This window comes from Pagrus pagrus (assembly GCF_965226575.1).
Source record: "Pagrus pagrus genome assembly, chromosome: 20".
Classification (NCBI taxonomy): Eukaryota; Metazoa; Chordata; class Actinopteri; order Spariformes; family Sparidae; genus Pagrus; species Pagrus pagrus.
Window position 1 is genome coordinate 5472867 of NC_140207.1, and position 26009 is coordinate 5498875.

Below are 26009 nucleotides of genomic sequence, written 5' to 3' on the forward strand. Positions count from 1 at the left end.
CTATTCCCACAGGATCTCTACCCTTTCTTGAAAGCACAACTGTAGTCGCATCGTTCAGTGATCTCCCGAGTGTGTTTTGTTCCAGCTGAAAGGGTTGAAAACACTCCGACGGAGCGCCGTGAGAGTCCTCGACGGGCACGTTCTGATCGGCTGGATTAGTTTTTTTTTATCTTTTTTGTCTCACGTAATATCATTTATCTTGAGTAGGCACTCCTCGAGACTAAACTGTAGACTGGTGGAGAAGATTATTCAGAAATTGTTAAGGTCAGGCAAAAAAAAAATGCAAGACGTAACAAAGAGCGAGCTGTATTCATGTAAGAAGCTGCATCTACAAAAGAAAGGGCGGGCGATAAAAGTACGAATCCAAGAGCACAAAAACTCAATTATACTAACCGGGATGACATGAGGACACGGGCAGCGAGTGCAGGGAAAATACGGACCAGAAACTAACAGGCAATCAGGAAAAAACACAAAGACAGGAAGTGGAAAGTGAAATACCGAACCATCATAAAGAAACAGAGATTAATGAAAGAAAAGATCGCAGTAGGGCTGGGACCTGAACTGAAAACCTCCACAGTGTACATCACTATGTGATTACAGCACCCACCCCGGGGGGACTGGACCGGGAGGACTGTGTGGACCGTGGTATTACCTCACGAGGTGAGTCTGGGTTGCGGTGTTAAATTCTGGATTTTTCTTGTCGGTTCCAGGTCATTTGTCCACGCCCAAGGCTGCAGATGATGACTGGTCTTGATAAAAGTGACACAAGCTTCCAGGGGAGAATTATGGTGTCTGTCTGAGGCTAAATAAAATGAAGTCTCCGACGCGGTAATGCAGTCTTAAATCTCCGCCACCCACTGGTGTGGACACGCAGTGAAATATGGGTTCATAAAAGATTCAGGAGGCGTTTTAATTAAAAAATCTTCCCTTTATATTTCTGATCATCTAGTTTCGGTCTTGTGTTGTTCTTGAAGAGGAATCCACATCATATCAGCGTGTTTCTATTTCTGACCGCGTGATAAATGAGCAAAAAACCTGCTGACAAAGTATGAAACCACCCGGAGCTGCAGCTGGTCACTTCTCACACCGGGACGTCATTTACGCTTATCGGGGACGCCAATCAACCTGCTCGCTGCCTCTGTCACCATCAAGGTTGGAAAAACAAAGAAACAGTAATTCATTTCTGTTTTATAACGTTTAGCTTCTCAAATACAGAAGATGTCTTTTTCAGTCTTATTTGGTTTGTATATCTGGAGGCAGCAGGCGTCCCGGCTAATGTTTGAACTTTAAAAGAGACCTCTAGCCCTCTCACTGACCCCTCACCCTCAACAGTCCCAGAAATACACAGCTTCAGTAACAGGAATTGATATGTATGAGAGTCAAAAATGAAAAAAGACAGCTTCCAAAAAGGATGGTACAATATCTAGGGGCGTCCCCGTTGTGAAATTTAAGGCTGAAATCGATTCCGCTGTTTAAAATAACAATTTTTCCGATAGACAAAGCAGGTACGGATGTTTTTTAACATTTCAAAATGTTGTTTATTTAGTTTTTGTGTTATTTATTCCCCGCTCTGTGCCAGCGGAAGAAAACAAATCTTTATTCTAAAAAACCCTGAACTGTTTGAAAGACATTCAGCCCTTCTGCACACTATATTTTTAAATAAACCGGTAATATAACCTTCCTTTACATAAGAAAACACTCCTTTTATTAAAGTAGCTGCTTCCACAGCCCCTGTAGCCTGCTATACAACTCACTTATAACTGATGGCACATCCATGAGCCGACAAAATGATGTGACACAACGAACACCAGCCTCTGCTGTAGGTGGACGTCATCTTATTGTCCGATCGGCTGATAGCAGTCAACAATGTGAAACTTCCCCTGACTTCCCAACAGCATGAGGATGAGCAGGGAACAACTGAATTTTCATTTTTTGGGCGAACTGCTCCTTTAAGCTTCGCACACAGGTGAGCTGTTACGAGCCTTTTTATAAATGTTGCCTCCATTGAGCTCAAACATACGATGAGGACCACTTAAACAACACGAGTCAGCGCCAAAACTGAAGGACGCAGCACAAAAAAAAAAGAAAAAAAGCTGCACACGGTGACGACGCAGCGATGATGAACAACTTCAAGCTTTGCTGAGCTAAAAAAAAAAACACAGGTGCATTAGGAAGCTTTAGAAAGCACACATTTTAAGTAAACGTGTGGCCCAGGAGCTCAGAGCTAATAACCTCTCTGGAGTTTATTATGAATGTAATAGAGAATTGATTGAACTGAAGTTTTGGGTACGTTTTTAGTTTGCATCAGTGTTTTGACACGTATAACCTCGAGACTGAGGCCCACCTGTCCATGAGAACGAGGGGCGACTAAGCACCCAGAGCCTCGAGTTTGGCCGGGACACACTGTTGGACTATATCCTTAAAAGTCCATTACCTGTGGAGACTTTCCTCAACATTAAGTCCTCAAAAGCTCACCGACTGCTCATCCAACTCCATATCCCCTTCCAGGACGACTCCCAGGAGAGCCTGTGAGTGCTCTCAGAAACCCTCCATCAAACCCGTGTGCATTTTTGTAACCTGTAACCTCCATTTGCAATTAATCCTAAAGTCACTGCGTGATCGATTTGACTCGCTGCCTCTGGGGGTGACGGCCGTTTTCACCAGTGTGTGCCAGCTGTTCGTATACTCCTCTTGAATCCATATCCTCGGTCGCTGCTCCATTCATCATCACGGCCCTGCTGCGCTCCATCTTCCTCTCTTCCTTGTGTGTGTGTTAGCGTGGCGGCGTCGTGTTTTATTGTGCTCGCAAACCAGTCGCTGAACTTGAAAAGACCTGGCCCCGCTCATGATAATTAAGATCATTACAGAGGCTAGGGCCCGTAAAGTAATAATTATAGCGATAATAAACATCGCAGCAGTGAGCGCTCGCTCCTGTTCGGCCAGCAGGAAAGGCACTTCAGTGTTACTGTACAAGCCCTTGAAGTAGTTTCCCTCGAAAACTTCAATATTTGAGCTTTTTGTGGTGATACTTTACAAACCCCACAAACCTAATTATACTCAAGGAAGAACATATACGAGCACATCATCCGTGTGGACCCGTTCATTCATTCATAAATGAACGTGTTTTGTAGAATCGCTGCAACAAAACGATCCAGCGGGCCTCTCGCTGCGCGGGCGTGCTCACAGCGTCTACGCAAACACAGCCGAAGCCATGAATTCTCACTGATAACACCGCTGAAGTGAATTCAAAAGGATTGTAAGTCCATTTCACGGCTTGGGTGTGAACGTGCAGCAGGCATTATCACGGGGATGTGGTTTGTGGAGGCGTTTGGCTGCAGATTCGGGGCTGCAGCATCCGTCCGAACATGAAGCGGTGGCTGCTGCAGAAATATTCACCCTTCATCATCAATATTCATCATGTATGCATCAGAAACGCAAACGAGTACAGCGAGTCCATAAGTATATCACTGTAGATGGAGGAGTTAGCATGATGTGTGTGTGTGTGTGTGTGTGTGTGTGTGTGTGTGTGTGTGTGTTATTAATTAACATGGTCGCAGTCTTCTCTCGTCCCTGCAGGCAGAACTAAACAACACAATAGGTGTTTTTAAGCTCGCCGCTGTGGGACGACACCGGCAGGCTGTAAAAGATGGTAAGTGTGGGGAAATACGACCGCTGCTGCTGCTGCTGCTGCTGTAACAGTGATAAAAGCAGATATATGTTAGATGGAAAAGAAAGGCAAGTAGAAAAAGAAAAAGTCGGCCAGTGGGAAAATAATACGCATATAATATGAAGCATTAAAAAGTGCACTATGGTTAAGTGTAAACACAGAAAAATGCAAAGGAACAGAACGGACTGATCCTTTAGCGAGCGAGCTGATGAGCTGACTACAAGCCTGCTGCAACATGACTGAGATTATTATGTCTGACATCAAGTGCCCACCACTAAGATAACTGTAAAGTCACGTCCTTACACCGACAGACTAGTCCCAACACTGTACTTGTGCTGATAACAAGGGAACACAAACATGGTATTTTTGTAGTCCCAAGGCAAAAATGTAACAGTATACAGACACAAATATAGATGAGAGCAGCCCATGTGGGGACTTGTCCAACGCGTCATGTCCCCCCCTTTGTTTGGGTGAAAACAGCCCATCGAATTTGACTGTTTTAGCCACTTTAGTAGCATAAAATAAGAACACTTTATTGCTTTTAAGCTATTAGGAGCCAAAGTCCTGTGGCTAGTCAAGCAAACAATCAAATCATGTTGTTCACGATCTACGATTGGCGTCACGATCTATGATCGGCGTCATTATATCTGACTCTCCCTTCTAGCAACTGGTGGGTCACCCAAGTATTGACTTCCCTTTACTGACGACGCATTATCTCTGAAGGTGGTCCCCTCTGATGGCGGCCCTGGTGCTGATATCAAGCCAGCCTTCTGTTAGATTCATTCACTTTCAAAGCGGTGGGGCGAGATCACGCAAAGCCTCATACATAAAACAAGCAGCCCTTTTGTTTTCATGTTATAAAAGAAGCCCGACAGAACGCTGCTTAGATAAAATGCAGTCTAAAGATTGGAAATAAAGTTCAATGCTACGTTCAAAGCGTGCAGGTTTGGGCTTTAAGCTGTGATTTAAACATCAGCGCTCACATCACCAGTCAAACACTTGCAGACTGGATGTTTCTCGACCCCCATCGACTCCGAGATCCCGTCTGAAGATAAAGATCTGACTTCAGCTTTACCTTTCATCAGCAAATTCTTGTATTAAATTTTAAAAAACTGAAATCGAGTGTGATTTAGTCTTCTTGAAGCTCTGATCAATAATCTTTGTGCTGAATTGATTTCATGAAAGGAAGCAACGCAGCACGGTAATCAAAGCGAGAATCATTAAAGCCTCTGTGTCACTGTGAGTCTAATTTGGGCAAAATTCCTAAATTGGACACAGCGCGCCTGAAATTGCTGTTTTTCACTTTTTGTTTCTCAAAAACTCGGATCAAAGACGACATCCGGCTCCTCAGATGTTGCCTTGACGTTAGCAGCTAAGGAGCTAAGAGACTGCTGAATTTGTCATGAGACGCTCTGAAGCAAACGTATGATTTCTGAATCTCTGCTTCTTCCTCCTCTCCAGCGCTGCATCAGGTGCTTTATCTTTCTCTTGCTGTATCCCTCAACAACATCAGCACGCTGCGACGGCTCGTTCCTGTCAGAAGACTCGTTGTCGCGTCGCTTTAAAAAGGAGGACGAAGACGGCGGGATTTTGAGTTCGCTGCCAAGACGTCCTCTCGAATTAAGCATCAGCCGTGTTTACTGTAAAAGCGGGCCGATCTCAGAAGGGGATATTTGCACCTGCTGCTTCACATAATGTTAGAACATCACAAAGGCTGATTGTCTGTGACGCTGAATGAAGCCGGTGTTTGGGCCAATTCGACGTGTCTCATTGTGTAAGAAAAAGAGCCGTTCGCAGAGCTCCATTAACAAATGACATTCACATCATTACTCATGTCGTGTCACGGGAGCAGAGCTATGAAAAGTCAATAAGGGAGCGAGACAACTGGCTAATCTTCTGCAAAGTGATTGCTTTACATAAACATTAGAGATGAGAGGTTGTGCATCATTCAGGAACGAGGTAATTCTCCGACGCGCATTCCACAAAGCAAACATCACCATGCTTCACTCTTATCTAAATCGCAGTCACAAGTCGCCCCTCAAAGTCACAGCGATAACACTTCCAGTTATTCCCAATCGTGGTCGAGGGTTTTTTGTTTTTTTTTTACAAATGGCTCCCCCTCGCCGTATTTAACAAACATCGCAGGGGCGTCCTGGAGCTGCAAACAAGAGGAACGTGGCCATTAAAAATGGCAAGCAGCTGCTGAAGCGCCTGCGTCGTGTCCCACAGGGCTTCGCTTCACCTTGGTGGTGTGAGAGGGATGTTGATGCTGCGTCTGTTTGATTCAGACGGAGGGGTGAGAAACGGGCACATGTGAGATATCTGCGGCGCCTGCTTACTGTGCAATTACCCAGCCGGGAGGACGTATAGTGACGGCTGCAGGGCGTGATCAGATTACTGATGCGGGGTGGAGGAGTTTATGCAGCTTGTGTTGGATGCATCACAGAATGAGCAGATGATTTCAGATGATTGCAGCTTGGGTTAATTTTGTTTCCTTTGGCGACCAATTATAGTTGTTATGCCAACATTGTTGTCTCAAGTTAATTACTGAGATCTGTGTGTGCAGCAACATCGCTACAAGAAACAAGCAGACAGTGTGGAAAAAGCTAGATTATAAACACTGTACTTCTGGTATTTTTAAAAGCCCTTTATCTACATTACATGTTGGTGTGACAAGGATTCAAACCTACCAAATATTTTGGAAGTGCTCGAGTAGTTTATCTCGGCTGCAGCGTAATCTCTGGGGCAACTGCATCCGCCAAAGTTAAGTTTTTTGACACCAACAGGCTGAGGCTGTTATTCAGAGAGGTGTCTGACAACAGCACTGAAATGATTCCTACAGAGAGGGACCCTTTTGTTAAATAATGAGATCTGTTTTGTAATCAGAAACACAAGTCTCGCTCAGACATCTCACCAGGTGAATTTCAAAATAAATTCTTGCTGGCAGTTCCTTCGTCTTCCTCGCCTCTTGCGAGATTTCAGAGTGAGACTTCGCCTTGAACGAGTTTATTTTATTATTTAAAAAAAAAGCTGTCTCTGAAAAGTTTCTATAACGTTAGACACTTAGAATAACAACCTCGGCCTGTCAGTAATAAAAACATAACGTCGGTCTTGCTCCAAAGGTTTACACTGCAGCTTTTACAGCTGTGTCGCAGCTGCTAGCTGAAGCTATCTATTGGACTGATTATCAAAAAAATAGGTAAGTATGAATCATTTACAGACCAAAACAAGTCAATAAAGGGCCCAGGTTTATAAATACTGCCACTACAAAGACTGCCAGCCCAAGTCATTTTTTTGGGCATATCCAGATTGATTTTAGGAAGTCTGCCTAGCAACAGACCAATGAGACACATCTGGGGATGGTTTGAAATTAGTTTCAGATCAGAGTTTTACAGACGTGTCTCAGTGTGCTGCAGCCAGCAGAGCGGCGTGCAGGAGATCGAGATGATGGATCATCTTTTATCATGTTTCTGTTGGGACTGACGCCTGCATCGTTACCACAGCAACAGGTAAGTTGGTGTATGGAAACAGAAACCTGATCCGATCACTTACAGATGACACTGCAGACGATCTCTCTTTCAGATCCAGTTTGAGAAACAAATCTGATTTGCCTGCAGTCTGAACAGTGAGCGCTGACACCGCTGCCTCTGTTTTTAGAGCCGCAGTAATCCCAGGCCTCGTACGTAGATTTCGTCCCTGGCAGATTTCTTGTAACGAGAACAGGATATTCCTGCTGTTGATCGCTGCGACGGAAGATACAAAAACTGCTTCCGCACTAACTTTCCAGAGTTCAGCGTTCAGGCGTCTGACAAGCCTTCAAACTAATGGACCTGTTATTCAAACCAGCCTTCTCGGATCGCATTTCCTCCTTTAAAATGATGATCCATCGGCTGCACGGGCAGCGTTTTCGCAATCTCTGCAACCACTGAGAGGAGCAGATTAAGAGCACCTAATGATACTTAAGTGCAGAATATATTTGAGCTAATGCTGTTGGACAAGACGTGAGGAAGCCATTTTTTTCTGGTATAAATAGCCTAATGTGTGATCATTAGGGATTCTGGAGGTTATATCCAGTCTGTCTCCGGGGAATTGAATGATAGGTGGAGACGGCCAGGGGAAGGGAAAAACATAAAACCGAGGCTAAATTAGGTTTTAAAAAAATTCAATTTCAGCCTCCGACCGGGGAAGCCATTACGGCAAATCCTATAGACAGCGCTGAAGGCATGCAGGTGGGTTTGAGCACCGGGGTCTGGTGAGGAAAAAAAAAAAAAAATGACAGACTTAAGGAAGACAAAATAATCAGCTGATGGATGCCTCTTCCTCTTTTTCTCACCCTCTCTCCTCCTTGTCAGCTCCATCTAATGAATGATACGCTGAAAATACCTCCAGACCAGGGACGGTGCTGCCAACAGCTCGGAGAGGAGGAGATGAAAGAGCGGACGGTTTACTGAGGACACGTCTGGTTTCATGCCGGCTTCGTCTGCATGTGTGGATTATTACACGGATAGATTAATTTCCACCGATCATTATGATCTTACGCAATTCAGAATGAGAAACGCTCCTCTAGTCGCTGATCGAGAACAGATGTTTGCGTCCAGATGTGTACAGTTCGCGAGGCCCGTTCAAGCGCGATCGATTCGCTCGCAGCGTTTGTGGGTCGCGGCGAGGAACAGGCGACAAATCAGCCACACGAGAGTCGTCGCATCCTTGAACACATACAGTATGGGGGACCTGTAGCTGAAACACACAGTGTGTTTACCCGGCTCACCATGTGAGATCCAGCCAGAGCTCCCCGTCGCTAATATAATAAACATGGGTTTCCAGCGTTTCTAATTACAGCCAATCACAGAGGGGAAGGCTTTTTGGATTTCAGCGAGATGAGATTTAGCAGCTGCGCCCGTCTCTAAGAGCCATCTCAGATCCAGTGATTGGAGGAGACAGCTTCAGCCGGGCACGAGAGGAAGACAAAACACCAGCTCATTAATCCTTCAGCTGTACAGATTCCTCACATCCCGGAGCTGTGATCGTCCTCCTCGGCGGCTGCGGCGGCGAGACGCGCGAGGCTGCATCACGTCTCTGTTTTACCTCGACACAAAATAAAGTATACAATTTCCCTCTTATTGGCTCCCTGCGGCGCTGTCAGTGTTTATGCTGTCAGAGTGGCGCTATTAAAAAGAAAAAAAAAACAAGCCGCTGAAATTTGGTGGTGATGAATTGGTACAATAGCAGCATCCACACGCTGTCATTGATCACAGAAAAATGAGGGTTGTGGTTACAGATAATTGGGCAGCTATTGAAGCATATGGAATAAATCGCATGGGGGGGAACGCCAGACAGCAAGGGCAGACTAACACACACACACACATACACAATGTACAGAAACATTCACAGCGAGGGGACAAACACACACTTACACCTACTTTTTGTCATTTGTTACGAAGCTAAACACAGAAATATATCATGAGCTGTGATATTCTCATTACAATAACTGAAATAACACAAGCTGTTTACTTAAAACACACATCGATACCTTTAACAGGTGCATTATTACCAGTTACCACTTACAGAAACAGGTGTTTTAAGATGTAAAGCAGTGTCGTTTTGTGTCTTTGTGACATTCTTTGCAGCAAATCTGCTCTCCTGCATCTAAAAACCACCGATGTCTTCGTTTTTAGGAACAATAAATCTTCAATGTAACCATCCTTTCCCTCTGTTAGGGTGTCTACGCCCTTTTCAGCACCGCGTTTATTGATTCTGATGGGTCAACAGCTGGTTAAGAAGACTGTCTTTCTGCTAAATGATCCTGAATCGTCTAGACTCCCAGTCTAGACTTAAGTAAATTCAAAACAGTCGTTGAGTACAGGGATGGTTTGGGGCGCTTTTGAAAGGTTATAAGCTGATTTTTTTACTCCCAAGCTGTCAAATGCTCTGTAAGTGCTTCTGGTGTTAATCTATAGGAGTTTGAACACACTGAATAATTTATTTATTTTTCTCACCTCAAGCTTTTATAGCAAAAATAACCCTGCAGATGACCTGAAACTGCCCCTGTCAGCTGGAAAATCAAGGAAAATCAACACTGAACAGAAGGAAATATTCAGGGACCTGGCAAAATACCCTGCTAGAGTGTAACAGAGGCACAAACTCATTATAGCTCTTTATTTCCTCATTCACACTAATTTTATGTATATAAAATAGTCAAAAACAAGTGCTTCAGTGGAAAAAACGCCTTTTCATAGAGCAAAATGTATAAACTACTTACATTTTTTAAAGTTTTCAACCCTGCCGACGAAGTTCAGGGCTTTAAAAACTGATAAAAACTTTATATTGTTGGATTCAGGAGAGCAGAGAAAGAAGAAAGAGTGGGTCACCTGTCTGCACCATCACCCATTGGCTGTTGTAGGCTCTAGGGCGGGCATATAAGCTCATATCTGTTCAAATCCATCTCAGGATCTCTGGTGTCCATCAGACTACAGAGCAGTTACGCAGTTTCTAATAGTGTTACTCACTGCTGATCCATTTGGCGTTGGGGTCGTGGACCTTGAAGTCTCTTCTGAAGAGGTCTCCAACGGTCACCTTGCCCTTGAGCGCCAGGCGGTCGTCCTCACCTGCGAGAAGGAAACAACAACGAGGTTAACATAAAGACGACTCAGCAAAGTGCGACTTACAGAAACACTTGAAAGTGTTTCTTTTTCATAACACCCCGGAGTGAGTAGTAAAAATGCTTTATGAGCTTGATAAAACCTCATAACACGACGATATGACTCGAGGATAATGCTTTTATATGAGAGCGAGGCTTGTTGTATCATGTTCGGACTGATTCTTCAAGTCCTCACTACAGAGTTTATGTCTCTCCAATTTCAGTCCGGTTCCTAAAAAAAAGCTCATCTGGCAGCTTTATGAGAAATCAGACCGCAAGTGTTGCTGTAAGATATCATCAGAAATATCTTGTTTGTTAGACGGATCGATATCCAGCTGGATATAAGTGCAGATGTAGCTGTTTGCAGAGCGAATAAAGGTCCTCTGTGGCGGGATTTATTTATTCCTGGGTTCCCTTTTTTTTGTTGCTTCATGTGCCCGAGGACAAAGTTAGCTACGGGGACAAAGTCAATGGTTTCCACTGGTCTACAGGTAGCAACAATGTGCCAACAAAGGCCGTGAAGAAGAAGAGAAAGACTGGCAGGAAGTGGACGTGGATGTAAACAATGCATGACAACAACAAGGTCCCTCTACAATCGATGTTGGGGAGTTACAATGAATGCAATTAGAAAGGTTGGGCACCTTCAAGCATACAGTTTGTACAATATTGAGTTACTTGTTACTTGAGTATTTCCATTTTCTGGTACTTTACGCTTCCACTCCAGCACAGTTTGGAGGCAAATCTTGTCCTTTTTACTCATTTCATTAATTTACTTTAGTTATTAGTTACTTTTCAGATTACATGCTGCATCGGAGCCAAATGACTGCATGTTTAAATTAACTTATTCAAACAAACAGATTCCAATAATCAGAAAAAAGCTGAATATCTGATCCGATAATTGATCGACCCGTAGTATACAGTATCTGCATACTTTTACTTTTGATACATAAGTACATTTAATATCAGATACTTTCAGACGAAGTAATATTTTAACATGATATCTTTACTTGTACTCGAGTATGACTTTTGGGTACAACACTGAGCAGACGAGGAAGAAGAGTCTTTAAATGTGAAAGAAAAATGAGATCCAGCTTATTCTGCTGTTGAGAGTGGGTGAGTTATTTCACCGTTTCAAAGTAAGCCGTGAGTAAAGACGGAGGAGTCAGAAACACGTCTTAACTTTCGTTCGACAATTTGAAGAGAAAAAAGGCTGAAATACAAATAAATCCAGGCGCTACGAAGACACCGAAAAAAAAAGCTAACAAAGATAAGAATAATTGTCTTGCTACTTCTGACAACAAATGCCGAGAGAACACACAACATCCCCTCGACACATTTTGATCTCCAACTGCATCTTAACAACTTTCTCCCGCGGGCTGCAACTGTTCACCTTTAAAAGAAGAAAGAGCGCAGCTGAGACGGAGAGGAGGAAAGAAAACACAGGAGAGAGAAAATAACAAAGCGCAGCATCGCTTTGACTCCCTCAGGCCTTTGATTAACAGCAGCGCCGCCTCTGATCATCTGACCAGATGTGCATATTCACAGCAGATGCCTCCTGCGATTTCACTTCAGCCCAATTTCATCCATCAATGCTCGTCACATCACCTCCTGCTCCATGATACGAAGCGTTTCACCTCCGTGCACGTGGCAATACGTCAGGTGAGGCTTTGTCGCGCGTCTTTTATGCTGTTGTTGTTGAAAGGTGCAATCCAAGTAAAGGTGCCTTTTATCCAGCCAAGATTCATTCTGGCAAGTTTTGATTTAACACACTTCAAAAAAAAAATCTCTCCTGCACGCGGACCCTTCGACGAGGCAGCTGACGGACACGTCGGGTTTCTGCGAGGATCAAAGCTGTGATAGTTTGGCTACAGGACTGTCTCTCCGACGTGTGATGTTTAATCCTTCTGCTAAGCCGTCTGCGTCCGCGCTGCAGCTGCCGCTTCATATGTGAGGTGACATTTTTTTATCGGCTGTAACAGCATCAGAAAGGATGTTAGAGTTTAGACAATGGAGACACGATCAGCAGGCAAAGCAGGAGTGAGTCACCGGATTGAGTGCTGGCATTGTACTTCTCTGCAAGCCTCTCGTGTCAACACTTCCACAAAATGTACTTTATGACGTCTAGATTACAGGAGGGGGAGGGGATGCTCATGGCGTCGTCAAAAACAGATATTTTGAATGACTGGCTTGGGGAGAAAAGGAATAAAATGTAACAAGATTACATAATCAGCATATTTTTTATGGAGCTAATTTGTCTGCTGTGTGTGAAAATGATGTAAATTTGTGTTAATGGTGACTGAGCTTTTATACGTTCAATACTCCTTCAAAATGTGTTTGCTAATCCTTCAAATAAAGGATCATTTGTATCCCAACTGCTACAGCAAAACTATTACTACAATCAGTATTAAAATTCATTTTCATTCATCAGCCTTCATACAAAAATTAACATTTCTTCACAAAAAGGTGAAGTTATAAAAGTTAAAGAAGATAAATAAGAAAACCGATGAAACAAGTGAAAAATTGTCTCCAGTGTAACAAAAAGAAGAAAAAAAATGCAAAGAAGTTCAGATTTACGTAACAATAATAATAATAAAAAAACTTTATGCAGCAACAAAAAGGCTCCAGCAAGAGATCAACAATGACTCGACTAAAATGCATTCAGATTTCATGCCAGAAGAATCAACGACTCTTTCATTGTGAATTTTCTCTGCAGGGTCAAAAAGCCAGCGCATCAGTGTGCAGACTATCATGTGACGCTGTAGAGACAACAGTCGTCTATTGAAACCCAGAATAAAGAAAATGCTTTTAGGTGAGTTTCCAGGTCCATCAGGTCTGATGACCCACTGTGCCGGTTTAACAGCAGTGAAAGCTTTGAAACTGAACCATCAGAAGATCATACTGCTGTTTTTCATGTGATAAAAATATAATTGCGTGCATTTATATCAGAGTCGAACATTTTTTAAGCCAGACTCTTCTACAGGCTCTCAGACAGGTAAAAGCTTTTGGTAAGCTACTGTGATCTTGCATTATAAAGGATGCAACTAAGTGTAAAGTCTCAGATGCTGAAGCTTAAGTACCAGCACAACCCCTCCTCAACAATGCCCATTATCATGCAGTTATAGCAGTAAAGGTTTTTTACACAGATAGACCAAATATGTGAGATACAGTATCTCAAAGCTGGTTGGATAACATACTGACAAAGGCTCTAAAGGTAGGAATCTATGGCAGCTCTGTGAGGCTGCACCTGTGCTCAGCGGTGCTTTGAGCAAAATGCTAACATCAGCATTGCTAACCTGCTTACAATGCTGACAGAGTACAGCTGAAGCTGACGGGCAGCAGCACTCAGGCTTTCTCGGGGGTGAGAAAGTATCTAGTATTTCGGGCAGTCTTTATGCTACTGCACCATAGTTTTTCCAGTTTTGCAGCTTATTATTCAAACTAAGTATACGTCACCCACTGATGTTCGGACTACTGTTCTGAAGCCATGAATTTTGGCATTATGTCGGTCGCCATCTTGTTTTTTAGAGCCAGAAGTGACCACATGTAAAACACACCCTGCTTTATCGTCTATTTTACTCTAAACAGGACCATAATTTACAAAATGAACATCATGCTGTAATGAAGAAGACCTGGAGCTATAGATTGAGACCATGAACTCATTAGGAAACGGTTCACAGTGGCAATAAATCAAGTGAGAAGTAGGGTCATTTTCTCATAAGCTTACATAGAATCTGATTTTTTTGTGAAACCAGTGGAGTCGCTGTCTGTAAGTTTAAGGCACAAGCATTGGCTTCACTTTTCAGACCTTAAAAGTCTATTTTTGGTTATAAACTTAATTAAATTTAAATGTAACATGAATGTCTGCACACATTTCATCGCAATCCGTCCAACAGTTGTTGAGATTTCATTTGACACCAAAGCGTTCCCTACAGTCAAGCTGCTAATGCAGCTAAAATTAAGGGGATTAACGTGAAAGAGTTAATGGGTAAAACACCCACAATGATATCAATCTGACAACAATCCCACAAGCTTAACAGGCTGATTTATAATGCTGAGGTCAAGTAAGAACCACTATGCATCGTGTAATATCAAACTCACATTTGCAGAACACCATGTCAGGTGAACTCACATCGACCGATCAAACACACGTCAGTAATTGGACAGCTGGAGAAACGGACCGGAGTTATTAAGGGAGAAGTTTTTCTAACCTTCGTAGCACCACTGAGCGTCAAAGAAGAACCTCCAAATGATTCCTCAGCACAACTGTGACCACGTTCGCTAATTTTAATCTGACACGTGCTTTGATCTGTGCGCCGCAGCCGTCAGAGAAATCAGCTTTAAAGAGCAGACGGACGGGAGAAGGGGAGGTTCAGACAGAGGCTGGCAACATAAAGTGACACTAAACGTCTTCCTCTGTCATGTTAACACCACTGTAGAAAAAATGTGAGCCTCCGGATCAGTGTGAGATTTCTGAAACTGGATGTGATCATAAGAGTCTGAGATCATACAGTAAGAAAAACTGGAATTTACGCAGTCACGTTGTTGTTCCTGAGCTTTGGAGTCTGTTGCAGACAATTCTGATGTCTGATTTGTTAACTCAAACCCATTTGAACAGCAAGTAAAGCTGCAATTATTGTGTTTTTATATAACTTTATGATCATTTAGCGCATAAAATGTCTTTAATTTGCTTGTGCGGTCTTAACTTCACTATCTAAAGATAGTCAGCTAGAACTAGGAAATGTTTATTCAAGAGTCTTGAAAGTTTATTTTCAATAGCTGAAGAAGCACAGTCATTCAGGTTCATCCGAAGAGCACCTTCTACATAAATGCAATTCAAAGTGTTTACATAAGGCATAAAAAGGAATTACAACAAGATGTTAAAGTTATATAAAGTCATTTATACAGAAAGACATAAACAGGGTTGAAAAGAACCGAAGCAAAACTGGATTAAATATATGAAAGTATGAAAGGGTCATTGACATTTCTGGCTTGTGAAATGATGTTCACTAATAAATCCACAGCCTGCAGTTGTATATAAACTTTTGTGTGCATGTGAAAAAGAAATCCTTGAACATATCTGAATGTGTGAATGTAAAAAAGGTTAAGAAGTTTTGTAGCTGTAGAAATATTTTGTGCATATTTAATAAAAGTTGTACATTCAGAGGTATCATTTATAAATATGTATAAAAGCTTTTCTAACTGTAGGAACATTTTGTGTATGATTAATGCAAATTTGTGCGAGGACGTTTTCTCCGGTGAGGTTTCACAAAGTCTAAGAGGCAGACACAAACTTCCTGTGTATGCACTGAGGTTTCAAACCACATGCTACAACATACGGCATAGCACGTTGCCCCTGACCATCCAATCAGAGGAGCTCAAACTGTCCTCCAAGACCAACAGAGGCCAGCTCAATGACAGGGAATACAGTACAGAGGCGATTTACAGCAACTCAGACCAGGACTCTGAATCTGGGGAGATTTTTAGGGTCTGAAAAGTGAAGCCAATGTGGAAGTGCCTTCAACCTGCATTCTTTCTAATGGCCAGCAGGTGGGGAAATCCACTGGTTTCAAAAAGAAGTCTGATTGTATGTAAGCTTATGAGAAAATGACCCTACTTCTTACTTAATTTATTACCTCAGTAAGAGGTTTCCAAAAAAGTTCATGGTCTCAATCACTAGTTTCAAGTCTTCTTCAATATGACATGATGTTTATTTTGTAAATTAAGTTCCAATTAGAGTAGAACAGACAATAACAAAGGGTGTTTTAGGACAGGACTACCTGATTGACAGGTTGCTACCTCGGCATGTCGAGAGCCCTTGAGTAGTGAGAGTCACATCATCTCCATTTACTCCTATGGATCCTTTTTTGCACAGCAATGGCGGATCGTGGAGCCTCCTGATAGTTCCTGGAAGTTAGCAAAATACTAGCAGCGCAGTTAAGTTTCAGCAGAAGAGCATTTATGCATCTATTGACTACTAAATACCAAAAATTGCACACCTAAATCTCCCAGGAACCATCTAAGGTCTCCGTGAATCATGTGACGTTCAGCACTTTGACCTTCTGTTGTCGTGACTCTCTACTAAAGGGCTCTAGACGTGTCCAATCAGGATATCCTCCACAGCTCCACCCTCTTGTCCAAATATGGTCACTTCTGGCTCAAACAAAGCAAGATGGCGACTGCCGTGATGCCAAACTCGAGGCTTCAAAACAGTAGCCCACAGGCCAATGAGTGACATCACGGTGGGTTTAGTCGTCTTATCTTTTCAATGCTAGGAGCTAGTTACAGTTTGAGAGCACCTTTTTGCTGTCTTGGTTTGGCTCCAACAGAATACACTGGCTGATGGGTTGAAAATGGAAGTTATTATACATGTTTTTCCTTCTAAAGAGACAAGACAACTGTAAGTATGCACCATTTTCGATGAGTAATGGTGATGACATGTCACCGAGCTTTGAATCTAGCCAGTGAGGTCAATATGACATTGGTGGTATCTGAGAAATTATCACAAGTTTTTTTGAGTATACTGCATTTCCTTTTTACCAATCAAAGTAGTTTTAAGTTGCAAAGAACTCAACAATAAGCTGCATCTGTCTCCACGCGTGAGCATCAGCTGTGTGTGAGCTGTGTGGGGCATATTGTGCCTAACAGATGGACGGACACCGACTGATCCTCAGTTCCTCCCTGATTTCGTCATGAGGGACCAAAAAACACCTTTGAAGGCATCTGCTTGGTGCATCAAATGAGTTTTGAGTGTGATTATCGGAGTCACCAGACTGTGTATAGACTGCGGGGAAATGCATCAGCGCACATAAGTTGCAGCCTTCCATCAGATGGCGAGGTTTAGAGGGGATAAATACTGATTTTATAATCAGTTATCAGAGCCAGATTTATGGATTGAACGCAGAGGCGGTCGCTGGGAAAAAGGAAGCGAGTTTACACTTTGGCTTACATTTTTATATTTAGCACAATCTCTAATAGGCAAATCCATTTTCTGTAGTTAAGTATGTCTTTATCTCACCCTCACAGAGCGCGCTGTGATCATAGGCAGAAACTTTGAATTAGCCCGACAAAAAGTGAACCGTCAGCCTCGGCAGGGTCCGCCCGCTTGAGCAGTTTATATGCTAATGTGGCACGACCTCTTTTCAATACAGTGCACGGGCAGACGGAGGTTTGATCGAACAATGAACCTGGCAATATGAAGGATAATTCGAGGTTCTCTGGGTGAGCCGGGTACAGTAAGTCGGCAGTGTTGACTACAAAAGGAAAGGTAATCCTATCTTATCGCACTGTCTTCCAAGAACTTCACTGTGAAATGAAATATTCCCCAATGGAACGAATAACCTTGTGAATTACATTTAAACTTGAGGCTGTGTAAACATACTGAACGATGTATGTCAGTTTATCACGAGAGCGATCGGTTTATGCAATCATCTCGGTGGCTGCTCGCACTCGGCTGCACCAAATGAACGTAGCATGTGATCCTCCCACAGTTTCAGTTAGCTGTCACTCTGTCAGTCAGCCTGACATCACTCAGTCTGATGAATACCCAGATGCCAATTGCGAACATCTGACCCAGTTGTATTGATGTGAGGAACAGAGCAACCTCTTAGTAATATGGAGCTATCAGTTACAGCACGGAAGGAAGGAAAAAGGAAGACGGGGAACGAAACCCTGTGTGTGTGTGTTTGTGCGTACGTGTGTGTGAGAACAAAGTGGTTGTCAGGAGCAGTTAGAGACTGGCTGGCTCGTCTGGCAGGGGAGCATCCATCAACAAACCCTCCTAACTGAGTGGGAACAACATGCTCTCATACCTCCTCACATTAGCTGCCACAGTGTGCTTCTCCGAGCGAGGTGCCTCATTCCCGAAATGTCTCTCCTTGATGTATAATTACTGCAAAATAAGTTGTTCTGAATAATTGCTGGATTTAGCATTTTAATAGGAATCCCTGAAGCGCTTAAACAGCGTTACAAAATGTCAAAAAATGTGCCCTTTCCATGAACTTGTTTTTGTCTTTAAGCCCTTAACGTCTTATTTCCTTGAAAGCAGCGGCTGTTTAAAAGCTTTCTTCTATCAAGCTTAATTTGTCTTGATTCTGGTGTAATTACCTGCCTTTACTCGTTCTTATTTCAACATCTTAAGTGTCCTTAAAACAAATTATTTCCTCTAAAACAGGATGGCTGTTTTTTATTAACTTAAAAAGTGAGACCTTTACGTCTGCAAGATGTACGAATTTCATTTAAAACACTGAAAATATAGCTAAAATTTGCAAAAGACTGTGAAGAAATGAAAAATTCTGATGGTCTATGTATAGCATTGCAGATATTAGCATGCTAATCAGCTAGCCCGGGGCCTGAAAACATCATCCTCCCAGTGGTCCGAAGCTCCTGTGCTAACACTCCCAAGGTAGTCTGGTTATCTGCACAGCTAACTGAGCTAACAGAGGCTACAGTCATGGAATATAAACATCTCGCCACACTCACTATTTTCCTCACAATCATGCAGGGAGGAATTCATCTTAAGAGGCAGAGATAGCAATTTCTGCACAGACAGGAGCCCTGAAAAGGCTGCATTGCTGCACAGAATAGATCATCATCAGCACTGTGCCAAATACAATACCCCTTTCAGAGGTTATTTACGTGAATATCCGGTTTAGGCAAACAGGAGAATTGTTGACAGGAAGAAAAGTTTATTGCTGCTCCCTCCATGTGCACAGACACAGTGTACAATAGCTAGGGACATTTATTCAGTTGATGAGGACACTCGTACAATCCATTATGTGGACTTTAATTATTAAATCTGTTCCTTTCACAACTGAGATGAGGATTCATCAGCTGAAAAGGGGGAAAATGTTCCAAATACAACAGAAAACTGTTGCTACAAAGTTGGAAGGTCATTAAAGGTGTAATTTTACCATAAATCTAAATTGCTACAAAAGTATAAGCGGTGGCATAACTGTGACTGTAATTGCTGCTCACTATACTGGACTTGTAGCCTCAATTACCCTAACCTACATGGCCAATGGGGCTCAGTCAACCAACCCAGTGACAGCAGATACCAGTTCGTAGACTGGGGATGGAGGCGATTTACAGCAACTCTGACCAGGGATGGGAAGACAGAGGTGTTTGAGGAAACACAAACCAAGACTGTTTTGGTGAGTTTTATTCAATTTATGAAGCAATCAAGCTCAATAGTTTACTCAACTAAGTAGCGAAGTTGATTATTTTACTTCTCCCAGATGAAACTACGGGGGCTATCAGACTATATTTCTTCACTTGGTTGATAATGTATGTTTATTTTTTGCCCCTTTAAAGCTCCAAAGCCCAAATCAGAAAATGGCCCATGACCAATAGTGCACAAAAATGTGCCAGGGATGTCCTGGCTTGGGTAAATCTTAATTATGCAATGGCAGGTAAGTTCCAACAACTCACAACTTCAAGTTTAAAAAGAGAGTATGATTAATGGAAACGTTTCAAGCTGAATGTCTGCAATGTTTTTCATTAGAATATGTTTATTGTGCACTGTACATCTACACGTGAGCTTTAAGTCTTTAAGGGTAACAATTTCTGTCCATGTATTCAATTAACAGTTCCATCTTGATACATTCACCCCAAGAAGAAGTAAAATAAACTGCCTTTGCACTAACAAACCACTGTCCTTGAGGAATGACTTACGGCGCTGCATCATCCGGAAGCTCCTCTCAGTTGGTCGGGATACCTAATTAATCCAAACCCACTTTCAACACTGCATGTGATGGGGCCGGAGCATATTGCAATATCCCCAAAGCCTCTAAAATACCAAACAAACAGCCCCTTTGACGGGCAGTCTGCTGGCTGTCTGCTGGAGGCCTCACAGTTAACTGCAAGAGCCCGGCCTGTGCCGAGACTTGGAGCGGAACAGTCGTTCTGCTTGAACACACACAGTCTACGCAGGGAGGGGACGGATTATGGCGAGGTACAAGCTGGAGACACCACCTGCCCGGCCTCCACTTTCTGCCTGACTCCCGCTGGTCCGCCTTGTTTGGAAGTGGCACATTAAGCAGCGCCGGTTCATCTGAGTCCATAACAAACGCCCCGGGACAGGAACAGGTCACAGCCAGGAGGTGACCAGGCATTTTAGGCCTTGCTACTTTGACACCTGCCGCGGCGCTACAGTCCACGCTGCGGACACTTCTGCTCTGCTCATGAAGGATTATGTCGAGGAAACATTGAATTTCTTTTATAATTGCTGAGCGTGGCCCCCTGACATACAGAGCCCCCCCAGGCAACGTTACCTGCAATTGTCTGCGACAGAAAATCATAAACAAGGACGCGGTGATTACTGTCTTTGTAACTGCATTATAGTGCACACACATTGGCACTTGTATTGACTGATTTGGCTCTGGCAGCGCATTAAAAATCATATCAAGGAGCTTTATGAGCCTGAATACAAACAGATGGCTTATTGATTAAACTTTCATGTAAATCTGCGAGCAGAGAACCTGAAGGTCACTCCGGAAAATCAAACTCAGACGCTGCAAAATAACTAAGAAAAATGTACAGAGCGAAATGTGTGTGCAGGGAGAAGACGTGCTGAGTGAAGGAGACAGATGGAGACTCGCCGTTATGAAGAAAGCAATGTTGCGCAAGCTGACTTCAGCGAGGTTTACTGACCTTCACTAAATGTGGCCGTTACAGCAGCGAAGGGTGCCCATGTGGAAGTTAACTGTGACATTACGGCGGGCGACACTGGAAATATTGCTCCAGAGCGTGGACCACACGCAAGGACGGAGAAACCGTCTTACATCGTATTCTTTGCACTGTCCGCGCTGAGATTGATTGCAAAAGCTAATGGGCATGTCTGTGCATAATAATGGCAGTGTAAACAGAGCGATGTGTGGTGTTGTGACCCCCCTCCTCCTCCTCGTCCTGCGCCGTGTACCTGGTGTCAACAGGATGACGGAGGTGACGATCAGCGAGCAGATGACCAGAATGACAAGAAGGGCGATCGCTATTCCCTTCCAGTTCCTCTGCGGAGGGTTACTGCCCACCAGCTCCTGCAGAGAGACAGACAGAGAGGAGGAGAAAAGACATGGTCAGAAACAGTAAAAAAGACTATTGTGCCAGCGAATCAGAGTGAGAAAAAAAGAGGACAAAGGGAAAGAAAATTTGAAAAAGAACAATATGCGCGATGTGAGGAAAAAAAGGGAGCGGTATCTAAAGTGACTAAAGAGGGGAAGGGAAAAAGAATTACAGGAAGAATAAATGGCAAACTCATGAAAGGGAGCGACGAGGGTGTCAGTCAAGGACGAACGTGAGGCAGAGTCGCAGCCTCTCGGCTCCCAAGGAGACGCAGCAGCAGCAGCAGCAGCAGCAGCGCAGGAGGAGGCGGGGGGGAGAATTCTTAATGAGGCGAGCATCAGCGGCTATCACCCGCAAACGAATGTGACGGATAAAAATGGAGCCCGCGACACGTCGGCGGATTGCATGCTTGACAACAGCTCGGCAACAACAGAGAGAAGCTGCGGGGTTGGGAAAACGAGTCGGGGGTTATGAGCAACCTCGAGGCGATTTGTTTATTTTCCTGTCTGATCCACAAATTGAGAAACTTATTGCTGTTTAATATTGTTGAAACTACATTTTAGAGAATGAATATAGCACTAGAGAAAGGATCCCCCCGGGATATAAAGTAAGAACAACAGGGGGAGAGCAGGTTTAGGCACCTTGCTCACGCCCAAATCAAATAACGTGCAGATGAAATACATTTGACACATGTTGACATGCAGCAGGTGGCGATGGGCTCAGAGAGACATTAAATAAGCACAACACTTTGACAATATATTACAGTAATACATCTAGACAGTCCAGTCAACAGCTATGGATAACTCCAGACGTACTCATTTAACAGCTATTCAACAGCTAAATATACTGACTAAGGTTCTGTATTCTGCTTCATCTCAAGTTAAATAACTGTAGCATGTTTGGTTGTCCTTACAGCACCAAGAGAGATGTATTTACACAGGAGGTAGTGCCGGAAATGTGAGATGAGATTGAAATAAACTACAAAAAAAAAAAGTATTAACAAAAGAATATAAAAGTGAGAATAAAGCTCAGAGAGACACAAAATAGCCATCAGAGAAAACTAGCTTGGCAGCCTCGTTTAGTTTTCAGTTGTGTTTCTGGTCACCTGACAAATGTAGTAATATTCAATATTAGACTACTTATATCGACTCTCCGCCAAGTCCTGATAAAAATATCTTTAAAAAAGTAGGAATGCAACGAAAGCTCAGAGAGACACAAAATATGAAACCATCTATGAAGGCAAGGTAGCAAACTAGCTTGTGTAGCCTTGTTTGTGAAAAATAAGTGTACTTAAGTGGAAGCCGACAATTGTTAGCAAAAATAAATAAATAAAGAAGATCAAGTCTAGCTAACTAGCTTGTGGAGCCTTGTTTTGTTTTTATGCTACACAGTATAAGAAATGTAACGTGGGTGTTAGCAAACAGTTGTTAGCTGCTTGATGTTCACATTTCTTCACTAGCTCGTTGCTAATGTGTCTGCCTGTGCTCGGCAGGCAGAGTTCAGTTGATTAATTTAAGCAATCATCAACCAAAACGATGTGCTAAAAGAGGCTGAGACGCTCTGTAAAGAGGAAAACTGCATAGTGTTTGAGTGCTGGCATCTTTTCCCAAACATAAATAAAGCATTGTTAATATAAAAACATACAGACGCCCACTGCAGAGACGCTTAAATTGCAGCGTATGTACACGTCTCTTAGATCTTGCAGTTTAATTGAGACACTTTGGCAAACAAAGCACCCAGAGAGAGAAAAAAACAGTCCCGTGGCTCGATGTGTGACTTCTAAGACAAAGCATCCCTGAAAGTTTTCCACCTCGGCCTTGATTGGTCTGGCTAGCGCACAGATAAAACGCGTGCCAAAACCACAACAGAGAGGGACTCGCACAGAAAGGATCCAAAGCCCAAACTGTTAGTTGAGGATTAACAAGTTCTTAATTAGTTTATAGAGGATAAAAAAGAGCGAGGCAGAGCATGTGCTTCGGGGACCTGTGGCCGCGGCGTTGATGAATACATGCTAAAGCTTTAATGAGGCTGAATGGCTGAGCTATGAAGCAAACCCTTTAGTGACCTCATTCCCACCTTAATTGAAAGGAGCCCAAGACATCATTAGCCTGCAGATAAGAGCAATTGGAGCTATTTACCAGACTGCCCATTACCCACATTCATTAAGACAGGAATCAGTTAGTAAGCTGTACGGCCATATTGCAGAGCTGTGACAGCTACGAGGCAGGACACCTTGGGCAGAGACAACAAGAGTATGTATTATGTGTATTCAGTTTGCGAGCCAAGGAGTGCAGATGACTGATTCGCTCTCAGTGAGAGGGATTCAGCGAGCTTATGGCGCAGACTGGAGAGGGTAAACATGATACAGCTGTGAATATGGAACAGCAGCTGGTTTCTAGAAGACATTTCACCACCGTAAGCTCCCGTTTTAAAGTTTACTATTAACGATATTCTCAAGGTTCCTCCGCACAGAAACACCACAAGCCTCCCGCTCCAGTCAAAGAGATAGTTAGATGTAAAAATCAGAGCTGGGGCAACTGGGAACAAAAGACCTTTTCATAAAGTGACCCAACCTGAAAGGACAAACAGAGAAGTTCCCAGTGTCTTGGGAGTTGCAGTTGAACACTTTCCTTCAGTCTTTGTGCCGACGTTTATTGAAAACCTTTCTTCAGAAAATCAAATAAACAGATCTTGCCTAAACTTACTCAAACTATCAGTCATCTAACAATGTCTATAAAGACAAAATCAGGACCTGCATGCCCAAACTCCACCTTGCTGCTTTAAAGCACAAAATGTACAGACTAAAGACCACAACACAAAACAAACTGCAGTTTACATGTTCACCTGAACAGATAGATGACTCAAAACATTTATTTTATTAAGAGAACCATCAGCTTTATGTATTTAAAACTCAGCAACAATAAGTCAACTTTCTGACTGGTCCAAATTCAGAACAGTGATGGGGGCCGGTTATTGCAACATGAACGAAGGGTGGGCCGATGTAAAAATGCTCAAACCGGTTTGATATCAGGTCAAATATTGGTGATACCAAATTTTAGCATCAGGCGTTGAGCATGAGACACAGTGAGTGCCCATGAATGAAAGTGTAGCAGCACTACAGTCCATCAGGTCGACTGTGACGCACCAACATCAATTTAACTTTTCTTTTTCTAAAGTTTAACATTAAAAATATTAAATAAGAATTCAGCCTTTGTGCTTATTGGAGCCTCGCAGGTCAACAACACGTTCTTGCAAATATTTCACAATAAAAGACATTTCTGTCCAATGAAACGCTAGAAGGCTTTCAACTTAAAGTGGATACAGGAAGTGTTGAGTTTGTATCAACAGCTCCCTCCACCTACACCTGACAACGCAGGTATCAGCTGGTTGGAATAAAATCAAACCCATCCAACCCTAAAATGAACCGATGTATAAACATAAACAATAAATATGTCCACTCAGTTGTTTCTCTTGAGCGGGGATCATTTCGTAGACCAGCTGATAAACCACAATGATGTGGGGTGATGAGCTGCGAGTCTACAATGTGATTTGTTTCTCTCTACTTCAGTGCTGAGGCATCACTCTGATGCCAACAATCTTTACATTTTTCCGCAGAAGTGAAACTCATGTCAGAGGTTTCCTGAGAGAGTGGCGTGAAGCCCGCTGCCGATTGCTGCGGTCGATACAGTAGGAGGAGGATTTACAGTACGGAAAATGGTGAAAAAATCCTCAAATATAATGGCTCTGTGGAGAGAAGCCGCTTCCATGCGATAATGGGATGTAAAGTGAGCTCGCTGTGTGTAATGCACAATAAAGGAGGAGCCAGAAATCCTCAGGCAATGCTGAGCAATGACTGTTCGTTGGCTTCTACGCAGATGGCTCGGCATTGAAGATCTAAAGCTGGGCATCATTCCATCACAGCTTTCTTCAATTTACAATCCTGTGTGTGCACATTCAGAAACGCAGACTGTAGGTACACTAAAGCAATACTCTCGCTGGATGGGCTTCACGCTGTGCAGCAAGAACAATTTGCACCAAGGTAAAAATCTAAACGCGATTTTGTTCCATTATCTATACAAGAATCGACACGGCCGCTCAGCGAGGCCTCGGGACGATCGACTCATTTCCAGGCGAGGATTTTATCTTTAAATTCAGCCGACCTTTCTCGCCGTGGTGGGAGGAAAACAGCATCAAACACTAAGTGACCTTTCAGACAGGATGGTCTGAGCGCTCTGATTTACCACCGTCTAGTCGAGGTAAGATAAAAGTTTAGTGGACTGATCAATGACAGTACATGCTCGGTTCTGCCACTGTAGAACGAGCCAACGTACACACTCTCGCACAGTCTGCGGCAGCTGAAATTGCTTCTATCCGGCACGCCGAACGATCTATGGCGCTCTTACAACGACTAAAGAGTCAATGTCAAACAGCATTTCCATACAGAGCAGCATCTCTGTGGGAATATATCGACATTGGAGACTATCCAAAAAAATGAATAATCCTCTGGTGCTCCCTCTCTCAGGCTGAATGAGTATCACTGTGCAAGGATCCATACCTTGCAGCAGGTTCAAGCGTACTCATCTCAAACAAAGCAGCAAAAGAAGAACAAGGACAGACTCCTCACCAAGAAATGATGTCACTTCTCTGCTG

The 26009-nt window shown here is 43.2% G+C and overlaps 1 protein-coding gene across 6 annotated transcripts in view; it reads right to left on the minus strand.

Moving 5' to 3' along the window:
• The window catches only part of dpp6a (dipeptidyl-peptidase 6a), a 226423-nt gene that overhangs the window by 35565 nt on the left and 164849 nt on the right, over positions 1 to 26009 (minus strand). For 5 of the 6 annotated variants that reach the window (XM_084340342.1, XM_084340344.1, XM_084340345.1 and 2 more), the window contains 2 exons: positions 21220 to 21334; positions 10174 to 10272 (listed from right to left, as the gene is read on the minus strand). In XM_084340342.1, coding sequence (XP_084196468.1) covers positions 10174 to 10272; positions 21220 to 21334 — 214 coding nt within the window. Of the gene's footprint in view, positions 1 to 10173; positions 10273 to 21219; positions 21335 to 21531; positions 21571 to 26009 lie in introns of those variants that run through there. The other variant, XM_084340346.1, reaches the window with a different exon arrangement.